The sequence below is a fragment of the Mustela nivalis genome, assembly GCF_964662115.1.
Source record: "Mustela nivalis genome assembly, chromosome: 20".
In the NCBI taxonomy this organism is placed as follows: domain Eukaryota; kingdom Metazoa; phylum Chordata; class Mammalia; order Carnivora; family Mustelidae; genus Mustela; species Mustela nivalis.
This window is the reverse complement of record NC_139039.1, coordinates 19346212-19365307: the sequence shown is the minus strand read 5'-3', so window position 1 is coordinate 19365307 and position 19096 is coordinate 19346212. Positions and strand designations below refer to the sequence as shown.

The window sequence follows — 19096 nt, the reverse complement described above, 5'->3', positions numbered from 1 at the left end:
TTAGCCAATACTGAGACAGAAGCTGGTGTTCCATCCTTGCAAAGGGTTAGAAAATACCTTATCTATTGACAGGAGACATACCTAGCAAACTTCTGAGTAGCTTTGAGTAGTTTAGCCTAAACTGGTGTATTTCTTTTTGACAAGTTTTAGATTAATTTAAATTTTATGTCTCTACATATGAATGTGGTCATTTTCCTTGATGCACTGACACGATGTACACTGGCCAGTAATAATTGATTTTTAAATGAAGCATGATTTTTATAGGTTGCTACAAAATGACCAAAACACTGTCCAAATGAATTTACTTCACATAAGGTGTGAATAAAATTTTTATTTCGCACTTTCTTGGAAGTTATGCATGTTGCAGTAGATTGCATGGGGGAGGCTTGGGGAATGTGATCCTTTTTGACAAAGCCACATTGTACGTGGAAATAGTGGTTATATACCATTACACCCTTGAAAATACCCTGGGTTTACCAGCAACGTAATATAATACTGTTGTGCACAGCAGAAAACAAAACAGGTAAGCTAATGTGTTTTCTTTTCAAGGTTGGCTAGAAGAGACTTAAAAGTGTATAAATTATCATTCTTTGTGACTGTTCTTTAGATTTCAGATGTACTTCTTAAAACTTCTACAGGTACTTAAAACAGATGCTGAGGAACTTGTCTCCAGAAGCTATTGGGATACACTGAGACGTAATACAAGCCAAGCACTCTTTTCAGACCTCGCAGAGGTATAATTAAACCTCAACCAGGACCTTGTACTACTTGCCGTTTTGTTAAACTAGTCTTCGTTTCATTTTAGAGTTACAATGATGAAACCAAAAATAATTTTATATTTTCCGTTCTCTTTAGTAAAGCAATAATTTCTTCATGTAAATGGCATATTTGAGTAGGCTGGCAGGGGCTGCCAGGCGAGCTGTAACAGTCTACATTAAGTCAGCTTGCTCGTTGTAGAAAACATGACTTTCCAACTTAACTAAAAAAGAATATCGCTCTTTTTTTTTTTTAAAGATTTTATTTATTTATTTGACAGAGATCACAAGTAGACAGAGAGGCAGGCAGAGAGAGAGGACGAAGCAGGCTCCCTGCTGAGCAGAGAGCCCCATGTGGGGCTCGATCCCAGGACCCTGGGACCATGACCTGAGCCAAAAGCAGAGGTTTTAACCCACTGAGCCACCCAGGCACCCCGAAATATCACTCTTTTTAATAAAAGGATCACTTTCAGGAAACTTGAGAATACTATTTTACAGTTTCACTGAATCTTTTAACCTTATAATTTTGCCATGTTACATGAAGTGCTGAAGCTTTTAACTTGGTAAAAGACAGCTAGGGTTTTAGAGTTATAGTAGATTCAAACATTAAATTTCCTAATATTACTCTTGTGGAGTTTACCAAGTGTGAGCAAGGTAGAAGCAGTCCATCAAGGAAGGGAGGAATATTTTAACTTGACGTTGTTCTGGGTTGCCAGCACATAGAACATTAAGAACAGACCGACAGTTACTCATTATTGGTTTTGAATTCCATAGAGACACGCGCCTTATTGCTGCACTCGGGTGGGCTGCTCCCCTGTCCACTCAGCATGCTGTTCTTACTAGGGATTTGTCATTTCATTTCAGGGGTTTTTGTTTTGTTTTGTTTTGTTTTTAGGGATTTGTCATTTTAAAAGATGGACTATGCCTTCAACATTAAACACGATTTCAGATATTATGAATTTTTAAGAACCTTACTATCAGTCTTACCACAAAGAACTTTTCAGTATATACTGAGATACTTTTCATTATTTTTCTTTTTAAAGCTGGCTTCTCATTTCTTTTTTCTAAAGTTTGACTTTTTTTTTAAATTACACCTAAAAATATCTGAGAAGTAAACTGGAATCAGGTGTGAATTCTGTTATCCGTTTGTAGTGTTACTCACTTGACACCTCTAGACTGGGACAGATACTTGGAAATGTTAATTTTTGTCAGTTGTTTTCAATTTTAAAATCTCAGAACAAAGCATTTTGCCCTTTCTCCAGTTTACCTCTGATGTGTAAATACAATGTAGTTATGACCAGTAATTAACTTTTGAAAATTACCTTTTAAATCTGAACCATTTTTTTTTTTAAAGATTTTATTTATTTGACAGAGACCACAAGTAGGCAGAGAAGCCAGCAGAGAGAGAGGAGGAAGCAGGCTCCCTCTGAGCAGAGAGCCCGATGCGGGGCTCGATCCCAGGACTCCGGGATCATGACTTGAACCAAAGGCAGAGGCTTTAACCCACTGAGCCACCCAAGCCCCCCTTGAACCATTTTTTAGTCAGCAAGTGGTAATAGATGTTTCATGTAAGGTACTTCAGGCGTACTTAATTCTGTACTCACTTATGCAGGCACATAGTAATCAGTGCCTAAAAATAAGAGCAAATGAGGACATTGGCCCAAGAGTCCTACAAACCGGCTGAGACCTAGCTTCAAACCAACAGTCGTGTCACTGCTCTCTCTCCATCCTAGACTGTCCACTTCAACATCCAGCCTGCCTTTAATCTAATTTCAGTCTGCTAGAAATTCTCACAATTAGACACAATCCACTAATTTGACGTTGAATTTAATTCAAATCTTGGGAGGTTTAATATCAGAAGACCAGTTAGCTTTTACGTACACTCAGAGATAACATGATACGCATAAGACCTTCTGAAGAGGTAAACTCTGTCAGAGGTGTGCGGGAGCTGGCTTTTATGGCTTCCTAGAGTTAATTCTGTACATCTCTTCCCACCTCAACATCTGTGCATCCCGTTGGTACTTAAGAGTGGCCCTGATAGAAGTATTAATACCATAGAAACTGGCAAACACTACAAATCAGGCTTTTCTTTCCCCCTAAAGATCTAATTTACTAGCATACCATTGGCTGTAATCAATCCACATTATAATCATAATCTACTAAATCAATTAATGAATTCATTCAAACATCATGAAAGTAAATCTGATAGAAGGAAGAAGAAAACAAAACTTATATTGTGTTCTAAAATAAAATAATTATTTGGGGATTATCTCTTATTACCCTCCCACATTAGACAGGATAATTGAGAATTAACTTTAATTAAGTTACAACTCATTGAAATTCCTTCTATGTTACTACTGATGCCACCAGAGCATTGTTTATGTAAGTATTTCAGGACTCAAATTTGTTGAGAAAGAAAGCTTAGAAATCAGTTTGATTTCTCTCCCTCCTGCCCCTTGAACAGAGCTTGATGTGATTATCCCATCGTATCAATAAAAATATGTTGAAAGTTATCTTAAAAATCACAACATTTTTATATACTTTAATTCCATTCAAACTTATTTAACTATTTTATTTTTGATGAAATCATTTGAAGTAATTTTTATCACAACAAAGATAAGGGCCTTTCACGTAAATGGACCATGGGGATTCTTTTGTGGCTTTTTCTTTGCTTTGTTATGAAAACACCTGAATTCATTTTATTTTAACAATGGGCACAAGAATCAAAGGGATAAAGTCTCTATTTTTGTCCCAACTCCCCTGTGATTTAAGTTATATAACACTGTTAGGATACTAAGGACACTGGTATGGTTTTCAGTGACTCCCAACAGTGCTCTGTTTCATTGCATGGGGGAGAAAAGTTTTCACCATTTCCACTTTCTCATTTTTTTTCTCTAATGTCAAACTGTTACTTATGCCTCTGTGGATCTGGATTATCTGGATAAGTGCAACCCAAGTCTAATAAGATTTTGATGATGAAAGACTGTAAACGAAGATCTGCTCTGCTCAGTGGGCATGAGAAAAGCTGGGAGAGTGAGGTCATTATTGAAAACCTGTATAAAACAAAGCCATCTCATTTTGCTGTGTTAGGTTTTGAGGTAAAAGACATCACAGTACTAAGGGAAAACATTTCAAAAACTATGTTAGCTGAGTTCACTAACTTTCGATGTTCCTATGACCTTCATGAGATGAAGGCATATTTTTTCCAGATCTATATAACATGTGTGTAGTTCCAGTTAACAAAAAGGAAGTAAAAGTGTACCATGTAAAACTTTTTTTTTTTTTTGCATTAAGCTTCAGCATTATTCTCTTCTCTGACTTGTCTAGTCCTTTTTTCAACTTCTTGAAATATATTGATTTGACAAAAATAAGTAATAACATTTGTTGAGTGTTTAAAATATGCCAGTTATAATACTAAACGATTTACATGTGTTACCTGATCCTCACTTAACGTAGGCACTGTTGGGTGATAATACCCTCAGAGAGATGAACTTCTCCCAAAGTCACTTAAGAAATAAGGAAAAAGTCAGGATTCAAAGCCAGGAAGCTTACTCTTGAGCTCAGTCATCTTACGTGCTCACCACCCCATAGCTTATTTGTGAAGTCAGCAACTTTATCTAAAACACCATGGTCCCTCTTCTGATCAACTCTCTCTCTCCCCCATGTTCCAGTCCTCTAGCTTCCAGATGGATACCCCAGTTCCTACTGTTGGCTGCTGATCTGGTAGAACCTCCACTCCTGTGCTCCATTTAGGCATGCCTTCTCAAATATTTCTCCCCCAACTTACTGAAGCTATCCCATGGATAATAATGGATTAGACTTGATCATACACAATCACAAAAGAATGTTTATAATTAACATGAGATATCTCCTTTTCCCCCAAAGGTCTTAATGCTGTATTCCAGAGCATCCTGTGACTGCCAATTATAACATTTGTATGCTTCATTTACACTCATACTCTAATTTTATCTTCAAAATTATTATCTTCAAAATTAATAGGTTTATGCCTATTTTACAGATAAGGAAGCTAAAGGTAAAAAAAATTCCATGAACTCAGGTCTTCTGATGTTAAATCCTCTCCTTACAGCAGTCTGCCTCCTCAACATAAAGCTACTGGTGAAAGTAATAGTGCCTTCTGAGCACTACTGAAAATTATCCTAGTCTCTTGTCACACACGGAGCCCTGAAAGGCTGGAACCACTGGTATTACTCAACATCCATTATAAGCTTGTTCAGGAAGGCATATTTAAAAGATAATATGCGACACCTGGCTTCCAGGTTGTGTTATTTTCTCCTTGGCAATCAGATCTTTGAAGAAGTTGGAGATTTTATAGGGAATATATATGAACTTCTAAGTTAGTCCAACTCCTGAAAATACTTGGGAGTTGTCAGCAAACTAAACCAAGTAGAGCTCTTTCAAACCAATTTTAAGGACGTTATAGGCTAGAGATTACTTGGGAAAATCCAACCCCCCAAAAAACTTAAGTAAGACTACACAATTTACTAAGGAATTTCAGTAATTATAAGTTCAAGTAGAAGATACCGTACATGTTGGAGGTTTTGAGAGAGACCTGAGTAATCAAAGTAGCAAAGAGACCACTTAAAAACAGGGATTAAAAGGAACGTAGGAGGGGAAAAGACCAGTCACAAGATGTAGTCTTTATAACGCCAAACTTGTCATTAGACGTTAATATTTGGTCTAGGGAGAAGGAAAATAAAGATCCAACAAAAGTTATGAAGGATAAAATATCTGTCTTTATGAAATATTGGGAAGAGAGTTTATAAGGAATCAAAAAGATTACCGAAAGTTCGTATGTGGAAGATGGGTAAGATAACACAACTTATCCTTTGTAGAGAAGTATATACTTTTTATTTCTTGTGTTTTCTATGAAACAGAATCCTGGCCAAGAAGTAATATTTCAGATGTATATCTCTGGATGGACATTTACAGCTAGTATTTTTTTAAATACAGAAAATGTTAGTTATAATTTAGCCTCTTTTTTTTTCTTACATTTCCCAGGGTTATATATGGGAGAGTTAAAATCATTTGAATTTTATGATTTTTGCACCAGTTTATAATGAGATATAGTGTATATAGTGAGATATGAGTTAATGATCAAGTGAGGAAGGAAGGCCAAGTGAGGAAGGAAATGAGGAAAGAAGAGGAGGAAGAGAAGGGAATGGAAGGAGAGGGAGGAAGAAGAAAAGGAAATCGACATAGTCACATTAAAGGGAAGGACTATTTTCATAGACAATTAAGTGTTGTAAGGACTAGACTAAAGTGATTTTAAGAATACCCTTGTTGGAACTTGAAGGAAAAAGTCCTCTGGAATTAATCTCTTATCCATTCAAAAAATAATTTTAAGAATTTTCTTTAAAAAAATTATAGATTATGTAAATTCCAAAATAATAGTACTATAGTTTCTCTTCCAAAATATAGTAGTTCTATTTAAAGTATCATAAATATGGAATTTAGTAGGAAAGTATCATACTCAGAGGAAACTATTTTGTGAAGATTAAGACCATTCTTTTGTCAGCCCCATATATTTCATATACCTGAAGAATTTACCTCTTTTGAACATCCTTTTAAAAAACTGATTTTTTTAGGTTACGAAAATCCAAACTAAAGGACTTAAAAATAAAACATTTAGGTGATTACTAAAATATTTCAACAATTTTAGATAATTTAAAACAAGTATTCTATATGCATAATTTGAGGTTGAAAACTTCCTAAAATATAGTCATATCTTTAAAGTTTTTTAGGATAAAGATCAATTTCAGTCATATTTCTATTTTCAAACATTGAACTTCATTTTAACAGTAATGGCATTTATTAATACAGTCTTGTGCTTTTCATTCTAATGTTGATATATTCACGTTCTTGGTATTTATATGTTGATAAAATTCTTTGAGGGATATTGGGTATCCCTGTTGTTTACTGCAGCTAACCTTTAAATTGTGATTTTTTAAGCGTGCTGATGACATTACAAGTTTAGTAACAGATACTACACTTCTTGTACACTTTTTTGGAAAGAAAGGAAAAGCTGAACTCAACTTTGAAGATTTTTATAGGTGAGCTTAATTTTATGTTTGTTTTCAAAAATGTTAACATACTAAGTTGAGAAAGGTCTTTAGGAATCCTCTGTTTCAGAAATACTCATCTCTTCACTGATTCCATCTTAGCTGAAGATACTCTAACAAACAAGCACTTTCATCAGTACGTATGTACTAGTTGATAAGTGTAATGGGGAGTTACTGAATGATGCGAAATGCCTGATATTGAGATTATTTCCTGTATATACCTATACATTCCTAAGGAAGTATATTACCAACTCCTTTGTCACAGTAAGCCACAGTGATGAGCATGGATATAGTGTTCTCTGCAGTAAACACAAGGCACCACACTATTCTTTTAAGTCTCATCACTACCCAGCAAGGTGTTTTTGTTTCCCCCATTTTACAGCTGAGGAAGCCAGAGCCCTGAGAGGCTAAGTATCACCTGTTGTCATCACTCTTCATTTATCTTATTCATTCTTTCTATATTTTTGTCATAGATTCATGGATAACCTACAGACAGAAGTCCTAGAAATAGAATTCCTTTCTTACTCTAATGGGATGAACACTATCAGTGAAGAAGATTTTGCTCATATTCTTTTACGATATACAAATGTGGAAAATACAGCAGTATTTTTGGAAAATGTGCGTTACAGTATACCTGAAGAAAAGGTATCTAATCTCTCATATCTGTTTTATTACAGATGGTATTATCTTGTAATTATATAGGTCTATAGAACATGTTGTTTCTTAGTTTTTTTTCTCCTCCCTGATTAGTAGATATTTTGGATATATTTCATTCTTATTTCATCAATGTCCTAGGTGCTCTGGCTAAATTTTTAAAACTGATTAATGTAAAATTCTGGGTAGAGATCTATGTTTTTCTTAGATAAGCTGAAAAACTTTTAAGGTTATTAGCAGTTATATTCAAATTATGAATATCATTTTTTGAAGAGAATTCTGCTGAGATACATGCCTTGACTACTACATAAACATACCCTCATATAAAAGTTTATATTGACATCATTTCAGTCACACTTTATTCTGTAATATCCTTAATAAAAGGTCATTTAAAGACAGCCATTGATGAGTGAGTGATCTTATCAGCAAGTGAAGTGAGGGTTTTCAAAGAGTTTGGATGGCATGAATGGTTAAGAACCCGGGACAACTGATTGTCTATTTGTTTAGCAGCAAATGTGTTGTCAGCAATTCTGAGCAGTTGCATTACCTAGTGGTCTCTGAATGCATCATTGCAACTAAATAGAACTGGTGTCACAAGTACCCCTTCAAGCATGAGATGTTTTGGATATATTGCCTTCTATTTGTGTTTAGAGAAGGATCAAGTTAATCTATCCAAGAGAAACTTGCAAATAGTTCGACTTTGTTTAAAATGGATACACTGTGACAGTGCTAACAATTCCCCAGGTTCCCTAACGAATGAGAAGAAAAGACCTGATGCATTTGGCCATTAGTTTACATAATCTCTCTCAGGGGACTTTTATCTGTTGTACATGATAAGCTGAATTTTTTTCAATTCATAGACACTTCCCTAAAAATAAAGATTAGAAATTGTACTACTTTGCCAAGCTGCTAGGATATTATTTAGGGCCTAATGAATCTGCTTTTCTTTTTCTTTTAACAAATGGAAACACAGAAATCTATAACTCAGAAAGTTCAGTTCCAGGGTGAAGAGTGCATGGGAAGTCTGTATACTATTTTTGCAACTATTTTTAATATCTAAAATTATTTGAAAATAAAGTTTTCTTTATTTATATATATACCTTTCTTTTATATATATACATGTATATATATATATATATATATATATATACCTTTATATATAAACTTTTAGGTTAAATTTAGTTTCTGAAAATGTATAACTGATAGAAGTATCTTAAGCACTACACATCATTACAGTTAAAAAAAAGGAAAATTTCGTGAATGAACCAGCATCAACTCTCGTGATTTTTGTTTGTTTGTTTTGGTATTACCTCATCAATCCTTAAAATCTACTTCCAGACGTTGGCATCTTTCTTTTAGGTAAAGGGAAGCAGAGTACCTCAGATACATAGACACTTGTCCAAGGAATCAAACCCACGACTGTAAGCCAGTGATCTTCCTCCAACATCCTGCTCATATCTTTACCTTGCTTTCGCTTCATATTCCCTCTCCAAAAACAATAAGTATAGCTACTTGGATGGCACTTTACATTTTCTAAAATCCTTTCATTTCCATTCATGCATCTAACAGATAGATACTAGGCATCTGCCATTTACAAGACCTTATTCTAGTTACTGTAGATAAAGTGACAAGATAAGCAAAACCCTTGTCTCGAAGAATTACCTCTTAGTGGACAGACAGGTAAACAATAAATAAATAAATATTTTCAGATAAGGATAAATATTATGAAGAGAAACAAAAGTCATGGGGCCTGGAAAGGAAGCTGGACTATCAGGGAAACATTCTCTGAACAGGTAGCTTTTGAGAAAAGACGGTGAGGAATGACCTATGCAAAAATCTGGATGAAGAACATTCCAGGGAGAGGAAACAGCAAATACCAAGGCCTTGGAGACAGAAAAAGCTGAGTTTATTTGAGAAATTCCAAAAAAGGGTAAAAAATAAGTCAATAGGAAAATAGTAGGAGATGAAGAAAAGACAGATATGGGTTAGATCTTATAGGACCCTGTGGGCCAAGGTAAGGAATTCAGATTTTATTCTATTAGTGATTCTAAGAGTGATGGGAATCTACTATAGTGTTTAAACTTTGAAGCAGGGATCAGCAAGCTACCCACCTCCTGTTTTTGTAAATAATGTTTAATTGGAGCATAGTCCCACTCATTCTTTGAATGTACAGTCTGTGAATGGTATTGTGCCTCAGGAGAGCGGGTACAACACAGACCATCTTTCCTACACAAATGAAAATATTTAGCCCCAGACCTTTTAGAGAGAAAGTGTGTTAACCTTGCTGTAGAACACAGTGAATGTACATTCATCCATCAAGTATTTTTGCAGCGAGTATTAACTGTCCACTGTGACACCCAAATATGATCTGACCCATGTGCCAGACATGATCTGATTCATGTTTCAAAGAGCATCATGGCTGGTCTGCTGAGAAAAGACTTTAGCTGGCCCACCTTTGAAAAAAAGAGACAAGTTAGGATGTTGTCACAGGAGTGCAGGGAAGAGACCAGCATAACTTGCCCCAGGGTGAACGTAGGGAAAGGTGGTCAGATATTGGGTCATTTAAAGAGTAGAGTTGGCCGGACTGGCTGCTGGATTAGATTTCAGTGTGAAGGGAAAAGAGGAATCAAGAATTCCCAGGGTTTGGGCCTGAACCACACTGTGAAACAGTGGTGCCATTCACGGAGCTAATAAGCAAGACTGCACGTTTGGGGTTAGGAAAGAATTGACAGTTTCATTTCGGACAGCTTAAGTTTGAGATTCCTGTGAGGTATGTAAATGAAGAAATTACGCAGGCAGTTGGATCTGTGTCTCTGGAATTTAGGGGTGCCATCAGGACTACTTTGAGTAATCATTAGTGTATAGACTTCCAAATTGTGTCTCCAGCTTAAACATCTCCCCTGAATTTCAGACTTGAACATTGTACCACCTACTCAGCATCTCCACTTGGGTATCCAGCAGACACTTAATAGTTGCAAGATGAACACTCCTGATCATCCCCCAAATTTCCCTACACCGTCTTTCCTGTTTAAGTTAATGGAAACTCTGTTTTCCCTAGTTGTTCTAGTCAAACTTTGGGACTCCTTCCTTTCACATTCCACATACGACCCCTCAGCAGATCCCCGTGACACTGCCTCCATCAGAATCTGATGCTTGCCACCTCCGCTGCTACTAGCCTCGTCACCATCTCTCTTGTCTGAATTATTGCAGTTGCCTCCTCAATCATCTCTCTGCTTCTAACTCTGCTCCCCTACAGTTTCTTCTCCAGTTGGCAATTAAGGAAATGACTTATACCATGATTCAGATCTTATTAACTCCCCATTTTTACCCAAAGAAGGAGCTTAAATCCTTACAGTGGCCTACAAGGCCCACACAGCTGTCCCCTCATTTCATCCCATTCCCCGCCTTGCTCCTTTTGCTTCGGTCACACTGACAGCTTTACTGCTTCTCAACACCAGGCAATCTTCTGCCTCGTTCTTGTTTCTGCCCAGAATGCTCTTCTCTCAGATATCCACATGGCTTACTGTATAATAATTTCTCAATGAGGCCTACCCTTCCAGTCTGTTGTATAATTAGTCACCTATTATATAAATAATATATAGCCTATTACATAAGTAATAATCTATTACATAAATTATAACCCTCTCCTTTGGCATTCCTATTCCTCTTCCTCTTCCCTTATTTGTTTTATTCCAGAGCATTATCCTCTTCTAATATACTGTATTATAGTATAATATACTATATTATATAGTATACTATAATAGAGGTTTAGTTTGTGTCTTTATTTTTTATTATTAATCTGGATAAATGATAAATGATCATTAAATTTAATTATTTGTCTGTCTCCCCAACCAGAATGTAATGCTGATATTTTATCTTTTTTATTCACTCAAATATCCCAGTACCTAGAACACCTATTGAATGAATTGATAGTATTTAAACTAGAACTTAAAGCTTTTCTTCTGTTTTTGTGGATTTTACCTGCAAAGGTATTCACTCATATGAAATGACAGATATACAGTGTTCTTTATTAGAGTATTGTTTGTAATAGCCAAAGATTGGAAGCTATGTAAATGTCTTTCAGTAAATCAGTAGTTAAATAAATTATGATGTATCTATAGAATGGAAAAGGTATTCCTGAAAAAAGATGAAGATTCTTTGTATACTACTATAAAATGATTTCTAAGACACAACAAGTGAAAAAGAGCACAGTTTCAAACAATGTGTATAGTATACTACCATTGTTTAAAAAGATAGCCTATGCTAATTCTGGAAGGACCCACATAACTAAAGACAGTGGTTTCTCCAAGGAAAGAAACTGCATGACTAAGGAACAAGGGTGGGCAGGAGGGAGGGAGATTTGCATTGTACACACTTTTGTCCCTTTTGAATTTTGAACAGATGAGTGTAGTGCCATATAAAATAATTTTTAAAGACTGTAAATGCCATGGGACCAGCTGAACTTACCTAGGAAAGAATGTAGGTAGAGACCACAGAAGGGAGGAGGGCTTCTCATAATAACCATGTAATGTACAAGAAAGTAGTAAAATTTATTATTAAGCTTTAAAGAAACTGTTATTCAGAAAGAGTTAAGGGACTTAGCTTGGGTCATTCACCCAGTAAATTTCCAAGTTTAAATTTTCTGCTTATTCCAAAATGGTTTCAGTTCCTGGGCCTGTTTAACTTCCTAGGTATTTACAATGGCCCTCTGCACCTCTATTCCAATAACCATTCTCCTCAGGCTTCTCTTTGCCAGGTTTTTGGATTCTGTCTGCCACGTGTCCCATCTGTCATCCCTTGCCTCAAACAGGCACAGAGTGTGCATATCCTTATACATTTTGATAGTATCTACCACTAGGAAAGCCAAACCGGTCCAAGACGGAGGGAGCAAATAAGTCAGCCTCTGTGCTACTCCCTCTAGGAACTACCCGACAAGTCAAATCCCATACCACAGTATTTTGATAACAAGGCCCGTATTCGCCCCCGGCACGAGGAAGCCACACCAGGCACATCAGCCTCTACCCTAAAGCTGCTGCCACAGCACTGCAAGATAAAAATGATAGTTCAGTAGATAGAAACACCACAGAGCTCTCACACCAAATTTCAGCAACCTGTCTCTTTATTAACCATTCCCCTCCTTGCTCTAAACTTTGGGTTAGATTCCAGAGTTTCTGGTTCTGTCAGTCTTTCCTAGCTAAGGGTTGTTGCAGTAGAGGGATTGATTCTTTAGGCCTTGTCCTGCCGTTTTCCATGGCACGGCTGCCCCAGTCTCTTCCTAGTCTCCTCATATTTTAGGCCTCTGCACCACCAAAGACAAACAAGCGCACACCCTGGGAGCATGGTGGTAGCAATTTGATATCTACAGCATTTTCTAGTTTGTCTTTTTACTGAATTATGTCTTACCCACTATCGCAGTTTTGTTCACTTACGCCTTGCCACAGTTCAGTCCTAGTGCACTTAGATTCACTTGTTCCTATCTTGAATGACATATTTCAGTCGTAGATGTAAGTCTTTAATTGTAAAATATACGTACCATAAAATTTACCATTTTAACTGTTTTAAAGAGTAAAATTTGGTGGTATTAATTATGTTCACAAGGTTATATAACCATCACTAGTACTAGTACTAGTTCCAGAACTTTTGCATCCTCTTCAACAGAAATCCTATAACCCATAAGCAGGTGTTTCCCATTCCACCTCCCCTCAGCTCATGGCCACCACTAATCCACTTTCTGTTTTTGTGGATTTGTCTATAATGGGTATTTCATGTAAGTGGAATCATAACTTAGTGATCCTTTGTGTTTGGCTTCTTTAGCTGAGCATAACTTTTTCAAAGTTCATCAATATTTTAGCAAATATTGGCGCTTTTTTCCTTTTTATTACCAGATAATACTTTATTATATAGATATACCACACGTCTTCTGTTTGTCAGATGGTGAGTTGTTTTTGAGTTGTTTCCAGTTTGACTATTCAAATAATGCTGTTCTGAACATTTGTCTGCATTTTTTCATGTGGACATACATTTCGACTTGTCAGAGAATGAGATATATACTTCAGAATAAATAGCTGGGTCACGAAACATCCTTAATTTTTAACATTTTAAAGAACTTCCAAGCTACTTTTCAAAGTAGCTATATTAACCCATTAATAATGTATAAAGTTTCTGATTTCTCTACCTTTTCTCTACAATAAAGCTTGTTACTGCCTGCCTTTTTATTTTTAGTCATCCTAGTGGATGTGAAGTGGGATCATTGTGATTTCAGTCTGCATTTCCCCAATTAATAATGATATTGAATATCCGGGCCTGTGGTTGGTGGCCATTTGTATATTTCCTTTGGAGTAATGTCTATTCAAGCCTTTTGCCCATGTTTTCTTCGTGTTGTCTTTATGTTGATTTTTAACAGTTCTTTATATGTTCTGGATACTAGAATCTTATCAGATACATTGTTTGCAAATATTTTCTCCCATTCTGTGGGTTGTCTTTTTACTTTTCTTGATAATATCCTTTAATACCCAAAAATGTTTACTTTTGACAAAGTCTCATTTATCTATTTTTAGTTTTGTTGTTCATACTTTGGGTGTCATATTTAAGAAACCATTACCAAGTAGGAGATACAACATCCCTTCCACTTTGAAAATAAACAATGTTAAAAAAAAAAAAAAAAAAACAAATGTTGAAGAAAAAAGGGAGAAACCATTGTCCAATTCCAAGGTCATGAAATTTTCATTTCTGGTTTTTGTAAGGTTGTTTTTTGTTTTTTTTTTTTTTACAATTTTAGCTATTAACTTTAGGTCTTTGATCCATTTTGAGTTAATTTTTGTATATGGAATGAAATAAAATTTCAACACCTTTCATTTACAGGTAGATGTACAGTTGTCCAACACCTTTTTTTAAAGAGATGTTAAAGATATTCTTTGTCCAGTAAATAGCCTTGAAAATCAGTCTATCATAGGTATTTGGGTTTATTTCTGAACTCTCAGTTTCATGTCTCTTTGATGCTTTAAATTTTTCAGTTATCATCGTTTTGTTTTTGTTAACATGTAAGTTACTTATTTTCACTGCCCTTCTAACAGGACACATTCCATTCAAATCCAAATGATTAATTACAAAAGTGATTCTGGTGGTTAGGGTAGAGAAGAGGAAGAAATGTCCATCCCGCCTCTCTTTGACAGTCTTTCCTGCACTGCTAAGAATGGATTGCTTTAAGTTATCTCCATCAAGATGAATGCCTGTTTGTCAGTTCACAGTTCCATATTTCCAAACACAAAGAGTTTAATCTACCCAGAAGAATTACTGTATGGTTTTGTATTTGATTTGTCTTTTCCATACATGAGGACACTATTTTGAAAAATCTAAAGATTCAGATGGTGAACATTCTATTCTGTCATTCCTTGATTTGCTTTTTAATTTTACGTTCCCTTAAAGTATTGACATTTTTGTTTACACTTTTGCTTAAAAATTGCTGTGGCAGCTGGTCACAGCATAAACTGACACAGAACCAGAACAGTGACCAGTTTCCCTAGCAACAAGCTCTCCACATCAAGACAAACCCATTCTGGCTCTGTCCCCCCAAGTTGGAACACACGGCAGGTGGGATCAGGTCACAAAGCAGAACCCAGGGTTGGAGTGTCCATAAATGACAATAAGGAAAGAGAAAGAAAATTGTGAAGAGAAAAGACAGTGAGAATTATCCTTATAAATAAAAAGAGGCTACAAGTGAGATGGAAATGACGTATACCAACAATCAGTATTTTTATTTTGATAATAGATTGGTGATGAATATTATTTTGATAATCACTTAATCAGTTGTTGGCTTATATTAAAGTAGACTCTTCTGGTTCTTTCCCTGGTTTTCCAATGCTGTCTTGTTAGTTTCCCTTTCCTTTTACTTCTATATTAAAGTGCAAAATTGTTAAGCCCCAGCTCTTAGCCGTTTGCTCTTTTTCTGTTTACTTTCTCAATTATGTCAATTTTGCTGAGAATACAATAATTAAGTGTAGCTTTTCATGTTCAAATTTGTATTAGCTAAGATACATTGTGCTTATTTTAAATAACGTTCCTATTTAATTGAACTAGTAGCAGTAGCAATAATTGCGATTTATGTAAATGACATTCTAGAAGCCTTTCCATGGTCCCTCGCCAAGCCCTGTGTGTTGGGCCCAGAACTCTAAGTGTACTCTCACTGTACTTCTGCCATCCTGGCAGTGTTATGGCAGAAATAAGTAAAAGTACACTCCTTTTGGCTTATTCAGCGTGCTGATTTTTGCACTGTCATTATTACAGATGTTGATGACCTTCCTAGTGCTAAGTTATACTTACGGAATACATAAACAGGAGAAACTGGTGTTTTAAGGGTTGTCTTCCATTTACTTTTTGTTTTTATCTTAATCATAGTTACTTTCAGGTTTTAAAAAATTTAGGCCTAAAATAGAGTTTTCACAACTGAAACTTTTTTATGCATCTTTGTTATATCATTTTGTGAAACTTTGTGCTGCTATGACAGTGTTTTAAAAATATTTTTAGCTATCATTGCTAATGGCAGCAACCCTCTGCAGTGGAAATAAATCTGAGTAAATTTTACATTTTATTTGGAGAAAGGAGGCTTCATCAGAATGTGCCCTGGAAATGTTTACTCACAAGATACATTGCAGTTCTTAATGTATTTATTTCTAGTAAGTATGGATGTTTACTGTAATAAATTTGGCAAAACTAAATATATTTACATATATTCTCTCAATATAGGGCATCACGTTTGATGAATTCAGGTCATTTTTCCAGTTTTTGAACAATTTGGAAGACTTTGCAATAGCCTTGAATATGTATAATTTTGCAAGTCGTTCTATAGGGCAAGGTATGTAATCATCTTTCAAAACTTAAAAGCAAAAAATAATCCTATGTTGTTTCTAGGGACTTTGACAACAAATTAATGAGACATTTCATATTAGCCATCAAGTTGCCTGAAAGTGTGGTATATATTTCGATGGGAAATCTATTTTCCCCTCACAGAGTTTAGCGAAATTTGCTAAATTTTTCTGTTAACCTTATTACTAGCCTTCTTTTCCTATTAGGGGGAAGAGCTAATGATACTTATAAAGATCCAAAGAGGAAGAAACCTCATGGCCACTGTTAATATTGAGGGATATGTGTCTACTTATCAAAGAGCCACTGGGCCGTGCCCAAACATCATCAGAAGATGAGATTTATATTTCTGATTTTATCCCCAATCTCTGCTGACTCAGAAACCTGAATGTTGCCCCCAGAGTTCCCTCTGCTGTGGACATACATTAATCAAGTTTTAGGAATAATATATAAAATCGAATGTTGACTTTGCTTAATTTACAAAGAAATACAGCTGTCATAGAATTCAGAATGCTGTTGTCCTCACAACGAGCTCATTCTTGCCCTATAGACAGACTAACAAGTCCAGTCCTTTTTCTGGGACTCTGTGGCTGTGACCACTTTCCCTTCCTTCATGGACCATGTCCTTTTTTAATACTCTTGCTACATGAGGACTTTCTATTTATATGTCTGTGAGGTAATTTTACCTGTGTCGGCTATAATCTATTAAGTGCTAATTCCTAAGTTTAAATCTCAGAGGACAGTCTTGTTATTCCCAAGTGCTGGAGTGAAGCCAAACTATAGCCCCTAAGTGCTAATAAATTATCTCTGTCCCCAACACATAGATACTGAATCCCTCACTTGGCTTTATGCATGAATGAGTGAGTTAGAGAAATCCGAAAATTGTTCCTGCCCCACCCTTTGCCTAGTACAGATGTTCAAATAAGGCATCCTCTCCACTCAACCTACTTCAGGGTTTTCACACCAAAACTTTGGGAGCCCCGCTTTCACAGACCAGCATTTACTGCCAGGATAAACCGAGTAGTCAACCTTGAGGAGAAAAACAAGCCAGTATCTGCTTACCTGATTCAGAATGGAGAGTCACTCTTTTACTTTATGTTACTAGGAATGAAGGAGATCAAATGTGTGCTCTTGCATGTGTGGGAATAAATATATCTTTCTTTGCTGTTGTGACTACCAGCACTTTCATTCAGATTGTAACTTCTCAAAAGGACCATGACAGTAGCCACCTCTGTGGTATTCCTATCATTATCCATTTTCCTCTCTAATGTTTCCTAGACGACTCATAGAATCATCTTTGTAAGACACAGACCTCTCCTGTGACATGCCTGCTATGGAAACTCTTCAGTTCCACAAGCTGACCCCATCCATCCCTCATTGCCCAGCTCCCATACAGATCGCACACTTTCCTAATCACCGCTCTTCTCTCCCCTTCCCTACTACTACACCACAGACAGAAGTGATCACTCAGGTCCAAATTCTCATACACTTTGTTAATATTTGTGTGGTCTTGTGTTGTGGTTATTTGGGCAGGTGTCTCATTGCCCATCTGAACTGTAAGTTTCTTGACAACTTATTCTCTTAATTTCTAAAGTGTCTGTCACTGATAGTACATGCTCATTAAACCTCCACTGACTATGAATACATTTATTAACCTAAGGTACAGCTACTTCTTGGTCCTTTTAATTCAGACCATAAAAATTTTCTGTTCCTGAAAGATAGCATGACTAATGAAGATTCATGTGTTACCTAAGGTCATCACCCATGTTTAGAAAAACTTCTTTTATAACCTTTTTAGCAATTAGCACATTATAAAAATGTTAACTATTTACTTCTTTTCTGTAATATTTATCTAGATGAATTTAAGCGTGCTGTCTATGTAGCTACTGGCCTCAAACTTTCACCACATTTAGTGAACACAGTCTTCAAGATTTTTGATGTTGACAAAGATGATCAATTAAGTTATAAAGAATTTATTGGAATTATGAAAGACAGACTCCATCGAGGATTCCGGGTAAACCAATAAATTTGAAACCTGTTGATATCCTTTTTAAAAATTGAAGAAGGAAAAAAACTCCATCTAAGTTTCAAAAACAATTTATATAAATTTTTAAAGATATAAACATGAAATGTTTCATTTAAAAACAAAAAACATAAGGTCATACTTATTTTCCAAAAACACTTTGAGGTGATAAAAGGTAATGCTTTTTAAAAATATAAATCAGTGTGAATTTCAGTAACTTATTTTCATATTCAATTAATTTAATGTCTCCATCTCAGTTTGTGGGGAGAAATGTTGCCAGATATTTTTTGATTGATTCAGTTAGCACACAGGCAGTTCAAACTTGGTACTCTACAAAGAAATAGCATGATTCTCATTTTACATGATGGACATTTCCACTTAGCAATTCAAGGCTCTTAAGTCCCTACATCTTCAGTACTTTAAATGGAAAACAAGGTAAAAAAAAAAAAAAAAAAAACTTTTGTTTTGTCTGTTCAACTGGTTTTTTTTTTTCCTGTTAACACCTTATACTGAAAATTACTAATGATTTTTTTTCTCAGAAATATGTTTTAAATAATGAAATATAGCATAAGTCAACAAATGTTTACACATTTAACATTTGTGGATGTGTCACAAATGGAAAAAGAAAAATTTTTCTATTAATGCTAGAATGTTCAGTCTTCTCTCTTTGGGAAGAAGACCCCTAAGTATTATACATATAAAAAGATAAAAAGTTATATACAACA

At 35.6% G+C, this 19096-nt stretch overlaps 1 protein-coding gene across 3 annotated transcripts in view; it reads left to right on the top strand.

Annotated features, from left to right (window-relative positions):
• MICU3 (mitochondrial calcium uptake family member 3) overlaps window positions 1-19096 on the top strand; it is a 103103-nt gene that overhangs the window by 79153 nt on the left and 4854 nt on the right. For all 3 annotated transcript variants that reach the window (XM_082715615.1, XM_082715616.1, XM_082715617.1), the window contains 5 exons: window positions 639-734; window positions 6726-6826; window positions 7309-7480; window positions 16232-16340; window positions 18205-18362. In XM_082715615.1, the coding sequence (XP_082571741.1) occupies window positions 639-734; window positions 6726-6826; window positions 7309-7480; window positions 16232-16340; window positions 18205-18362 (636 nt within the window). The remainder of the gene's footprint in view (window positions 1-638; window positions 735-6725; window positions 6827-7308; window positions 7481-16231; window positions 16341-18204; window positions 18363-19096) is intronic.